Source organism: Mya arenaria, chromosome 10 (genome assembly GCF_026914265.1).
Source record: "Mya arenaria isolate MELC-2E11 chromosome 10, ASM2691426v1".
NCBI lineage: Eukaryota > Metazoa > Mollusca > Bivalvia > Myida > Myidae > Mya > Mya arenaria.
The window spans coordinates 41,708,987-41,721,712 of NC_069131.1; the positions used below are offsets into that span (position 1 = coordinate 41,708,987).

Here is a 12,726-nt window from a genome sequence, read left to right on the forward strand (position 1 = left end):
TCTATTGACCAAATTTGTCTTGAACATGTATTAGCAGAATATCAACTAAACATGTTTATTGGAATAATTTGTTACAGGTCACATGTTTTGACAGAATATAACATACGCAAGATTTGGCAGAATATTACTTGCACATGTTTTTTGACAGAATTTTACTTAAATACATTTTTAATGGCAAAATATTATGTACACATATCATTGGCAGAATTTAATGTACACATGTTTAATGGATTGGCAGGATTTGAATTAATGTCGTTCATTGGCAGAGTTTTTCCAACACTTATTTATCTACAGAAAATTACCGACACATTATTCATTGATAGCATTTGACCTGCACATGTTTATTGATAGCACTTGACGTACACATGTTTATTGATAGCATTTGACCTGCACATGTTTATTGATAGCACTTGACGTACACATGTTTATTGATAGCATTTGACCTGCACATGTTTATTGATAGCACTTGACGTACACATGTTTATTGATAGAACTTGACGTACACATGTTTATTGATAGCATTTGACCTGCACATGTTTATTGATAGCACTTGACGTACACATGCGAACACTGCAACAAAGACGATCTTAAGCTGATGTGGAAGCAAGTTCATATTAATACCTGCCCGGCCTTGAGAGAAATCCAGGAAATTGATGCCCCTGTAGAAGATAAGAGTAAGCTTGATGAAGATGTCAATAAAGAGGTCACTCCAGGGGGTCGGAAGAAGAGGAAAGCAGCTAAAAAGTGAGTCTTGTTTAGTTGATGCCTTTTATAGGGTTTCACTCACAGATTGTTTGAAGGAGTCCTTTTAATAAGGGTTTCTGATGTAAAACAATTTTATAACTTCTTAAAAGACAGTCTTTATATGCCCTCACTTATGTAAAGTTATATTTTCATTTGCTTTGCTGTGCATGGTTGACTAGGAATACATCCATGATATATAAATCATTACGGTATTTATTTTCATCCTTAACTCATATTTGGGCCAAACATTGAATGTACGGTAAGATACAACATTCTATAATTAAGGTTATATTTATAGTTGTCTAGCTATGGCAGTTGTAAGTGCACTTGCTTCTCGACAAGGGGACCTTTGTTTGATTCACGGCCTGGGTGCATTTGATTTTGGTTTGTGGTCACCAAACCAGACAAGTGGGTTTTCTCTGGGTCCACGTGTTTCCCTAAACAACACAAGACCACAGCCTTCTGCAACATAGTGCCAACGAGAGTGACTTAATATAAGTTAATATGACTTTCTTCACAATCGTTAGAATAAAGAAGTTCATAACAAGGCCTTAATCAAACACTTTTGCAAAAGTTTCCATTATCCCATTTTTCAGAGCAGAGAAAATGGTTGCCGACATTTCCAAAGATATGCAACCCAGTAGAGACAGCGATGTTTCTGATGTTGATGATCCAGAGGTATATAGGGATTTCCTTATGGAGTTATAATAGCTTCATGGTTTTATTTTTGCTTGAATTAAAAAATCAGGTTCATATTTTGTGTCTTGGATAGTGAAGCAATTCTTGACACCATAGAATTGTTAATACCAAAGTTTGTGGAAAAGTCAAACTCAAAACCTGGCAAAAAAGTTTGTCAGATATGAAAACTTTGCAAGTAGCCAGAGAAAAAATGATTTAGCTTCTCATCACTGGTGTCCCTTTTCATAAATCCTTTGCCCAAATAGATTTCCTTGGCAAACATTTGGCCTTGGAAAAATGTGATGAACTGTACATACATAGCTGCAATTTAAATCTATATGTTGATTTTTGTTTGGAAAAAAAAAGTTTTGTTTTAAAAACTTATTAAAATAAATGAAAATTATCTGATGTTAATGTACAGGTTAAGCTGGAAGATGCAGATGAAAGTGATGATGATGCTGAAGAGTTTGAAGTGGATGAAGATGTTAGCAATGATGAAGATGACGCTGGTGAGGATGATGAGGAAGATGAAGGGGGTGGTAACAAAATCGTGTATGCACATGGAAAAGGCTACAGTTTGAGTAAGTGGGAATTCTGTTTTCAGCTCGACTATTCGAAGAATATGGAGAGCTATACTACTCAACCCAAGCTTCGGCGTCTGCGTTGGCGTCACACCTTGGTTAAGGTTTTGCGTGCAAGCACACATAGGTTAATATCTCAGCAACAACTTAAGGTATTGCATTGAGACTTGATACAATGGTTCTCAACCATCCAACCTACTTAATTAACCAAGTAAGATAACTCTAGTTTGAATTAAATGCAATTTATTGCCCTTTATTATTCGACTTAAAAATTCTGGTTAAGGTTTTGCGTGCAAGCACACATAGGTTAATATCTCAGCAACAACTTTAGGTATTGCATTGAGACTTTATACAATGGTACTCAATCATCCAACCTACTTAATTAACCAAGTTAGATAACTCTAGATTGCATTTCATGCAAAAAATAGGCCTTATTTGCTTTGAAATTCTGGTTAAGGTTTTGCGTGTAATCACACATAGGTTAATATCTCAGCAACTACTTGATGTATTGCGTTGAGACTTTTTACAATGGTATTCAACCATCCAGTGTAAGTGAATAACCAAGTTAGATAACTGTTTTGTTCAAATAATGGCCCTTTATTATTAGACTTAAAAATTCTTGTCAAAATTTTCCATATAACCATATTTATGTTAATATCTCAGCACATCATGTATTGCATTGAAATCTATTCTAACAGTGAACCATGCATGTTTCGCCAAAACTTTTCAATCCTTACATTGAAAAGTGGCGAAATAGTAGAGCGCGCTGTCTCTGTGACAGCTCTTGTTATTGAAATGATGGTTTAAAGTCTAACCATCTCTTTTAATAGTTAGAATACCGTCTCATTATTTTTGGTGATTTTTACAGAATTGTTTGAACTTTAATATTAATTGGGGTGTATTATGTATTTTTCTGATGTTTCGCAATGCAGTCTTGTGGAATGGTGTCAGCATTTTATGGTCAGATATGCAATCTTTTAAGGGTTTTCCCGGCTAGCTCAGTCAATAAGGTCTACAGGTTTGCGGGTTTGAGCCCCATTTTGGAAATTCTAAGTATGAAATGTATACTTCATTGAATTATTTTTAGCTAGTCTGTTTTCTGAAACAGAAGTATTGTCTTAGCCTTTGTGTCATTGTGCCAACACTTTAACATGGCCATTTTATACTAATGAGACTTGGTACACATTTTGCCAGGCACAATGCACACATGCTCAGAAGGCTCATAATTCTGGCTTAAATAACAATTGAATTATGCACCTTTGTCTAATAAATAAAAAAAGAACTTGTGTTTTTGTCACCAGCTGTGAACCTGGACTGTTTCAAGCTTCGCTTTTATGCTCCAACCCTGGAGAATATGAAGAAATTCAACAAAAAGGACCTCTTCCCTCAATTTCTACCTCACAAGACCCTCTTTCAGCCCTTATCTGAGAGGTAAGAGTCTGTTTAATTTTGTAAATTGTGATATGGGGATGTTTAGTGTTGCAAGTCCTTGAATCTGTTTTCTGCGTAAAAGTGTAAAAATTGTTTCTGGTTTCCTGATCTAGTCTATTTCTTTTCCCAACACTTAAAGCTGCACTCTCACAGATTGACCGTTTTGACAACTTTTTTATGCCCCCGAAGGTGGGCATATTAAAATCGCACCGTCCGTCCGTCCGTCCGTCCGGCTCTGTAACTTTCCCTTGTATGGACAGATTTTAAAATAACTTGCCACATGTGTTCCACATACCAAGAGGACGTGTGGCGTGCAAGACTCGTGTCCCTACCTCAAAGGTCAAGGTCACACTTAGTGTTTATTCACAATGGAGTGCTGCATATAAGGACATAGAGTATAGGTTGTCGTGTCCGGGCTGTAACTTTCTCTTGTATGGACAGATTTTAAAATAACTTGCCACATGTGTACCACATACCAAGACGACGTGTCGCGTGCAAGACCCGTGTCTCTACCTCAAAGGTCAAGGTCACACTTAGTGTTTATTCACAATGGAGTGCTGCATATAAGGACATAGAGTACAGGTTGTCGTGTCCGGGCTGTAACTTTCCCTTGTATGGACAGATTTTAAAATAACTTGCCACATGTGTTCCACATACCAAGACGACGTGTCGCGTGCAAGACCCGTGTCCCTACCTCAAAGGTCAAGGTCACACTTAGTGTTTATTCACAATGGAGTGCTGCATATAAGGACATAGAGTATAGGTTGTCTTGTCCGGGCTGTAACTTTCTCTTGTATGGACAGATTTTAAAATAACTTGCCACATGTGTTCCACATACCAAGACGACGTGTCGCGTGCAAGACCCGTGTCCCTACCTCAAAGGTCAAGGTCACACTTAAGTGTTTATTTACAATGGAGTGCTGCATATAAGGACATAGAGTATAGGTTGTCGTGTCCGGGCTGTAACTTTCCCTTGTATGGACAGATTTTAAAATAACTTGCCAAATGTGTTCCACATACCAAGAAGACTTGTCGCGTGCAAAACCCGTGTCCCTACCTCAAAGGTCAAGGTCACACTTAGGGTTTATTTACAATGGAGTGCTGCATATAACGACATAGAGTATAGGTTGTCGTGTCCGGGCTGTAACTTTCCCTTGTATGGACAGATTTTAAAATAACTTGCCACATGTGTTCCACATACCAAGACGACGTGTGGCGTGCAAGACTCGTGTCCCTACCTCAAAGGTCAAGGTCACACTTAGTGTTTATTCACAATGGAGTGCTGCATATAAGCACATAAAGTATAGGTTGTCGTGTCCGGGCTGTAACTTTCTCTTGTATGGACAGATTTTAAAATAACTTGCCACATGTGTTCCACATACCAAGACGACGTGTCGCGTGCAAGACCCGTGTCCCTGCCTCAAAGGTCAAGGTCACACATAGTGTTAATTCACAATGGAGTGCTGCATATAAGGACATAGAGTATAGGTTGTCGTGTCCGGGCTGTAGCTTTCCCTTTGTATGGACAGATTTTAAAAAAACTTGCTACATGTGTTCCACATACGAAGACAACGTGTCGTGTGCAAGACCCATGTCCCTACCTTTAAGGTGAAAGATACACTAAGTGTTTATTCACAGGGGAATTCTGAATATAAGGACATAACAGTTTAGGTTGTCAAGTATGGGTGGTATTTTTTTATGTTCAGAGGCAATTTAAAATAACTTGCCATATGTATTTGACACGTAAAGGCAAGATCAACTTTTCATGTACTGACCTTGTTCGTAGGTCAATGTCACATTTGGGGGCATTCGTCACATATTGTGACAGCTCTTGTTATTTTTTGTTGTGGAACGACCCAATTTGTTCGAAAATGTATGTAAACCAGTCATTTAAGACTGCTGAGAAAAAAAATTGATGGCAGATTTGTATATTGAAGTTCAAAAAATGATGTTTAAAGCATTTTTCTGAATCTGTTAGTAACGGTTGAAGCCATACAACATTAGTTTTAGAATGGAAATATGAAAATCTACAACCTGATCTTTTGTCAGTAGTCTTTTATCACTGGTTTGCAGATATTTATGCAAAAAATTGCTCATTCCCAGACAAAAAATAAAAAAGTTGTGTAAAAATGGTAAATCTGTGAGAGTGCAGCTTTAACTTTTTTATTGCATTGAAAAAACAACCTTTTATTTGAAAGTTAAAGTTAAAGATTAGGTGCTTTTGGCTTTTAATACCATTGATACTTTTACTGATTGTATAGATTTTGTTAGCATATAATTTATATTTTTTGGTCACAGAAAATCCAAGTAACAATTTGCGTAAAAGAAATAAATATATATTCTGACCAACCTACTCCATTTTTGGGCATGAAACTGAAAACAAACATTTTTTTTATGCCTTATTATCCATCTTACCAGGATGTTACATAAAAACAGTGTTCAAACAGTATGGCAGTTATTTTCATAGCTGTGAATATTTGTGAAGATTTTTGTGAAGTTATTTTTGACTAAAAAAAGAACATCAGTCAAGCGTTGAATGGGATTTGCTCCATAGCTCTCTTGCAACCATAATTTACTACAGCAATAGCAGGTTTGCTTTTGGATTATATTCACCATCAACGGCATCAGTGGAAATATAGGCCAGAATTGAATTCATTTTAAATATATCATAGTTAAAGTGAAAAATGTTAAAGCTGTTGAAAAACCTATATTTACATGGGTAGGTACATATACAACAATGTGTGGCAAGAAATGTCAATTTTGATCAACTGAACTATAATCATGCTGTAAAATACTATAAATTCTTAAACAATATATTTTCTTGTGTTATAAAAATATTCAGTTTTGTGTATCAAGTATCAACAGTAGTTATTTCAGCAGGATTTGACATTAAATTTTGTGGTTGTCACTACTCAGGCATCGTAGGATACCCCCAATACACACTTACGCTATGCTTTGTTGTGTACTGTGGGCAATTTGGCTACAAAAATTTCGTATTCATGAATAATTCATGAGGCAATTTCATTGGTTCCTCAAAGTTCCAGATGCTTTATGGTTGAAAAATATTCTGGCAATTGGTGGAGTTGAACTGTCAATACCACAGAGGCTTCTGACACTGTAAAGTTATTAACAATATTTGAGTGTATCATGCAAATTCATTGGAAGAAGAGTTGTATCTCCATGCATATTCATTAAAACGAGATTTTGTCAGTCAATTGTCACACAGTACGTATGAAGAGTAACGCAAGAAAGGACTGTGGTTGCCGACAATGCTACTCTGGATACAATGAAAATAAGTGTTAAAAATGATTTAACAGTAAGTATTTGAATGGGCCAGGGCTCTTACATGTATTTATTGGGCAAGTTTTTTTTTCAGTGAAAGCGTGCCCTTCCGGCCTATATGTCAAACCAGTGTTAGTTTTACAGTAGGGAAACAAGCTGAACACACACAACTGGAAACTGGAACTGGCAGCATTATTGAAGGTGGGTATTGGTTGTATGCTTGCAGAATGATATGTTGTACTTCGTAATAGCTTATTGTCAATACCTAAAATATCCTGAAAATTTTAAAGCACTATTGGTCTGAAAAAAAAATTGTCTGAATTTTTTCATTATTTAAAATGAATGATGGTTTTACAAACTACAATGTGCTGTAAAGAAAAGAGTTTCAAATTGTTTTTATCTCAAAACTGTTAAATGTCATAATTTATGATGCTCCGTTTAATCACATTTCAGCCAATTTTGATATCATTGGAATGGAAATATAAAAACCCTGGTTGTAGAGTATGTGAAGCATAATAGAGAAATATACAGTTTACTGTTGATATCCTCATTATTTCATTCTGTTAGAACTATGTAAGTTCCGTACTGTTGGGAAATTTACTGACACAAAGTCTCTCCTTCGTGAATATTTATGAATAAGGGAGAGAACTCTTCTTCCAATCAAATACTGTCTTACAATTCTATACTCATCAACCATCACATCATGGAGGATTTTTGTTAGTAAATATTCAAAAGGACACACAATGTTATTTCATTGGCTTAGATTCCAAAGAGGTCCCTATTCTGAAACTTCCTCATTATTTATTCATGTTTACAAGATTTTCCTAGTGAAATGTCCAACAGTACATAATGCAGCAGAGCTTAATAGTATAACTGGGATTTTATTCAATGTAACGTAGACCAAACAGTAATTAATTTAACCAATGTTTACAAGTGTCAGTAGCTATCTTCTGTATTTGTCTTGCATGTTCTAGGGTAGCAGTTTTAATCATATAATATATTTTCTAAAAGTTTTTCATAGACAGAACATTATATTTTCAGGTTTTCCGATCTTCTACACAGGCTTAGAAGTATGGAAACTGGCCTGGTGTCCAATGCCACTCGGCTCCAAGCATGAACAGGTTGGGAGTCTGTTTCAGATCACTATTTGGTAGTAGCTTGCTACTGGTCTATTTTTAGAAAAGAAATGTTCAGCTGTTGTCATCATTGTTAACCTTCACAACAAGTTTTTTTTTAAATCCTTTAATGCATTGTCAAGATACAGCCCTTATTAGGTACAGACCTGGGTCTTGTGTGCGACATGCTGCCTCATCATTGAGAACCTTCACAACAAGTTTTTAAAAAAAATCCTTTAATGCATGGTTAAGCTACAGTCTGGATTAGGATAATTTCAACCTTTGACTTATTAATCTTGGTCTTTGAGATACAGACCTGGGTCTTGTGCGCGATGCGCTGCCTCATCATTGTGAACCTTCATGACAAGTTTTTTGAAAATCCTTTAATGTATAGGTATGATCAAGATACAGCCTGGTCAAATTTAGGCAGTGCTATTGTCTTAATATAAACTATTTTAAATCAAAAATGTAGAAACTAAGCTTCCATTTTCATTCTTTAGATAATCAATAAAGACAATAAGAGTAGGTGATAGTTATCAAAATGATGGTCATGTCATGTTTTAAATTCCAGATACTTGCTGTAGTGGGGAAGACAAACCCGAAGACCAGATTTTGTGGGGAAAAGACGTACTCAGGCCCTGGTGTCATACAGATATGGTGCACAGGGGTCACATGTAATTCGAGGTTAGTCTTAGAAATTGTGTGAATATAGATAAGAATCTACCACATCCTTCAGTTGTTGATAAGGGAGTTCCATTTCAGGTGTGAGACACATAAAAATCTTTTTCACATAAATATATTTACAGTTCTGTTTATAAAGGAATTTATGACATTGTGAAACGCTAATTCTTGGGTTTTGCCAGCTGTTTCAGGAAAAGCAACGTCCTCAAAATTGTGAAAAGTAATGGCGTTTCGCTTCAGTTTCCATTCCAAAACTATTTTCATGTTAAACCCCTACAGTATGGTCAATTTTTTGGTAAATGACTTTTGATGTTGTGTTAATTCTGTTAAGTATGATTCATATATGGAATACATCATGTACATGATACCTTTTAGTATGGTAAAAAATATGTTTGTTTTTTTATTCTTCTGCTGATAGAGAAAAATATTGACTTCATTGCTTTCGGTATAGGTCTGACATTAAGGCTCTAATAAAGCAATCAAGCTAAGCACACTATTTTTGTTTTGACATTTTGACTTCCAAGCCCCTATTGGACACATTCCTGCATGAACAGAACTGCAAAAATGGATTTTTTGATGTGTCTCACACCTGGAATGGACTTCCCTTACCAACAACTCAAGAATGTAAGAGATTTTGAACCTTTTAAGGATTTTTTTTCATGAAATTCATGATGAACTAATTTTTATGTGGTAAAATGATTTAAGTAAGATATTTGGCTTAATGGAATAAGCTACTTAAGCTTGTTATGCTTAAAGGGGCTGCACTCAGTATGATGAAACAGCGGAAAAAAAAGAAGAAAATTCTTGAAAAATGACATAAACTTGGTATCGATGTGTACAATGCATTGAAACTTACTAACTGAAGTACCACATAGTTAACAATTAATTTATTTTTCGCAATTTTTTCCTATGTTTTCATACCTAGTAGAATTAATTCCTTAGGCGTGATTGGCTAGTGGATGTTATCACGTGATATTACCAAGTTAGGTATATAGATTAAATATTCCAACTGTTTAGGGTAAGCCTTCGTAGCACAGTGGATACAACACTGGACTGCAATTTTTGGCGACACCGGTTCGAACCCGGTCTCCAACACAATTTTTTTTTTACATTTTTTTTTTTTTTTTACAGTTATGATATCAATGAGTAGAACATTTTATTAAATAATTGTCCTGAGATTCTTTACAGAAGTATTTTTTTTTATGCCAATCTGGTGTACAGTCCCTTTAATAACTTTTGAAAAATGAGGGCCTGTACACCCTGTTAGACAACTGACTGGTCACAGGATTAAAATGTTGTTCCACAGGGGCTTGGAAGACAGAATTTCAAGCTCAAAATTACTTTTATAATTGACATAATTAACTCTTTCCGACAATGTCTCACCACCACCAGTCATTCAACTACACGTTCATGACTTTGGCTTAGTCACAAGATTAAAGGAGCTTGGCCATGAGATTAACTCTTTTTATTTACTCAGACTTAGTTGTACTGCCCCGAGACAACTGTACACCCAGGTTCATGACTTTGGCCTAGTCACAGGATTAAAGTGGTGCCCCACAGGAGCTTGGAAGTAAGATTAACTATCATAATTGAAATAATTTGCTTTTTCAGACTAAGTCGCACAGCCCCTAGACAACTTTACACCCTGGTTCATGACTTTGGCCTGGCCACAGGACTAAAGTGGTGTCCCACAGGGGTATGGCAGTCCAAATGTCACAGTGACGAAACTTACAGGAGGATAGGACTTATAGCTGTTTCTATGACAGATGGAACTGTCAGAATATTTAGGTTGGTGTGACTTTTGTTGCCATTCTTTTATGTTGCTATAAACATTGACAATTGAAATTTATGTCATTTTTTCTGCTTTTTGAAGGAAAAAGCCTTGGTATTGTACTGGCCTTGGTTCTGTCTCTGTGGATTCTGCCTTGTTGGCATTGAAATACTTAAACAATGGCCATAACCCTAAAAGTGTTAAGGTATTCAAATGAAATTTGGTACATATGTTTCCATAGAAATTACACAGGCCATAACTCAAAAAGCATTTAAGGTATTGAAATTAAACTTGGTACATTTGTTTGCAGAAAAATTACCCACATCTTTATTTAAAAAAAAACACTTTATTTTTCTCCTTTCGTTGAAATGTTGGGAGCATTGTATATATGCACTGAATTAACTGTCTGTTTTGTTTTGTAGCATTCCAGATATACAAGCTGATCAAGAAACTCCACTCACATTAAAGGTGAAGCCATTATTAACCTTAGTACCCAACAGAACACCAGTAAACTGTGGCTTGGTTTGTACAGCTCTGGATTGGGACCCTAGTCAAGGTCACCCTAGAATACTAGCCGGCTACACTGATGGTTAGTTTGTCATTTTATTTTGTTTGTCGTCTTTTTAGCATGGCAGACATTATTATTGGGATTATGGCAAGTTTATGTCATTTTCACTTATAACTCCAATACCTTTAAATCACAAAATTAGGTAAATCACAAAATAACACAACTCATGATGTTATGTGAGAGTGAGGTGTTTAGTTGTTGGGGGAACCGGAGTACCCAGAGGAAACTGAATTATCAGACCTAATGACATACTCAAAGTCCTGGGAATCAAACCTGTTATGCCTCGATGAGAAGTTAGCGCTATAACAACTGCCAATTGTGACATTTAAATACCATTTTTCCTGTATGCTCATGTCACATGTTAATAATTAATTTATTTCTTTGCTTCTACAGGAAGTGTAAGAATCTTCAATCTCATTGAGTGCTCTCCCTTGCTGAAACTCTCAAGTGAGGAGGGAGAAAAGCTACTTCCTGTTGCCACACATCAGATTCACGCATTTCCTGTCAGAACTGTCACCTGGATAGCGTCTTTAACAAACATTGTTGTGACCAGTAGGTTTTTGGCAGTTTGAAAAAAGATTGGAGCGGTTAACTAAATATTCTGTTGTTGTTAACTTCAATAAAATAAGAAAGACATGATATTTAAATTGAAGATAAGGCGATGATGGGGTCTTCATTGTATATTCCATTTACAACTATGCCATTTACAGCCTGAAGGCCAGCCTCTAATAACAGAAGGATGTTTTGCATTTACGTCTTTAAGGCCTAGTTTAAGAAATGTTTGGCATGACAATCCCCTGCTGTGCATCTCCTACAAATTGCACTGATGTCACAGTAGGGACCAATTTCCTGTGTATTTGTTTATTGGCTCAGGGCCATTTCGGGTCCATTTCTATTATAAAACCTACAAAACTCTACAGCAGGACACTCAAGATGGGAGATCTGATAAGACAATTAGGCAATTAGATTAAGATCAATACACAGAGGTTGTTTACTATACACATTTTTTTTTTTGATGAGGGGGTCACTTATAGAAGGATTAAACTAGGCCTTTAAATATCCTGAAACTTCTATTACCAGAAATGGTAACATTCCTTTTTCTGTCATTTCTTTTTCAGCAATTAATGGCATTCCTATGATTTCACTCCTCAGGTTCAGAGGGCCTGGATTCCCACTTCTGGGATGTGGAAAACCCCCAAGTCCCGCTGTACACAGAAGAGTATTGCTGTGCCATGTCATCTTGTTCTTCACGACTTGTGCAGGGTGTTTTCCTGGCCTCAGATGACAATTATGCGTAAGTTTTCATGGTGACACAACCTCTTAACTCGTAAGTGACAGATGGCCACTTATACAACTAAATCGTTCTACATGTACAGTATCCTCAGAATATGTCAATTGATCATCTTTGTTCATAATTTTAACAACAGATATTTGCAGCTTTGCTAAAATCATATAATAAAAGTTAATGACTCACACTATGGAACAATGGACAAGCTAAGATTATGCACATGGACTTAGATTCAGTATATTCTTTAATTAAACAAAGTCATATCAATTACTGGTAGTTCATCACTAGTACCCAGGAGGTCCCGTACAGTGAACAAAGTAACCTTAAACTTATTATGTAAAATGTGAATGTTTACTTGGTTGAATTATTAAGTGGCCATATGTGTTCATACATACCATTTCTGCCAGTGGGAAAAAAAATCCCCAGGAAATTTTCTCCATTCTCCCCCACCTGAGTGAGGGAATAATATCCCCAAAAGCTACAGAGGAAGTCTTATGTTGATAAACAAAGCATCCTATGACACTAGTACTGCCTAAAAGTGTAAACATTCCCATTCTTGTATAAAAGGTGGCTATTGTGTTGAGGAG

At 36.1% G+C, this 12,726-nt stretch overlaps 1 protein-coding gene across 1 annotated transcript in view; it reads left to right on the forward strand.

Annotated features, from left to right (window-relative positions):
* The window catches only part of LOC128206809 (uncharacterized), a 29,635-nt gene that overhangs the window by 7,419 nt on the left and 9,490 nt on the right, over positions 1-12,726 (forward strand). Inside the window, exons 6-16 of the mRNA XM_052909492.1 lie at positions 548-744; positions 1,341-1,422; positions 1,844-2,003; positions 3,305-3,434; positions 6,811-6,917; positions 7,758-7,837; positions 8,403-8,515; positions 10,124-10,300; positions 10,706-10,872; positions 11,245-11,403; positions 12,004-12,145. Of these exons, the coding sequence (XP_052765452.1) occupies positions 548-744; positions 1,341-1,422; positions 1,844-2,003; positions 3,305-3,434; positions 6,811-6,917; positions 7,758-7,837; positions 8,403-8,515; positions 10,124-10,300; positions 10,706-10,872; positions 11,245-11,403; positions 12,004-12,145 (1,514 nt within the window). The remainder of the gene's footprint in view (positions 1-547; positions 745-1,340; positions 1,423-1,843; positions 2,004-3,304; positions 3,435-6,810; positions 6,918-7,757; positions 7,838-8,402; positions 8,516-10,123; positions 10,301-10,705; positions 10,873-11,244; positions 11,404-12,003; positions 12,146-12,726) is intronic.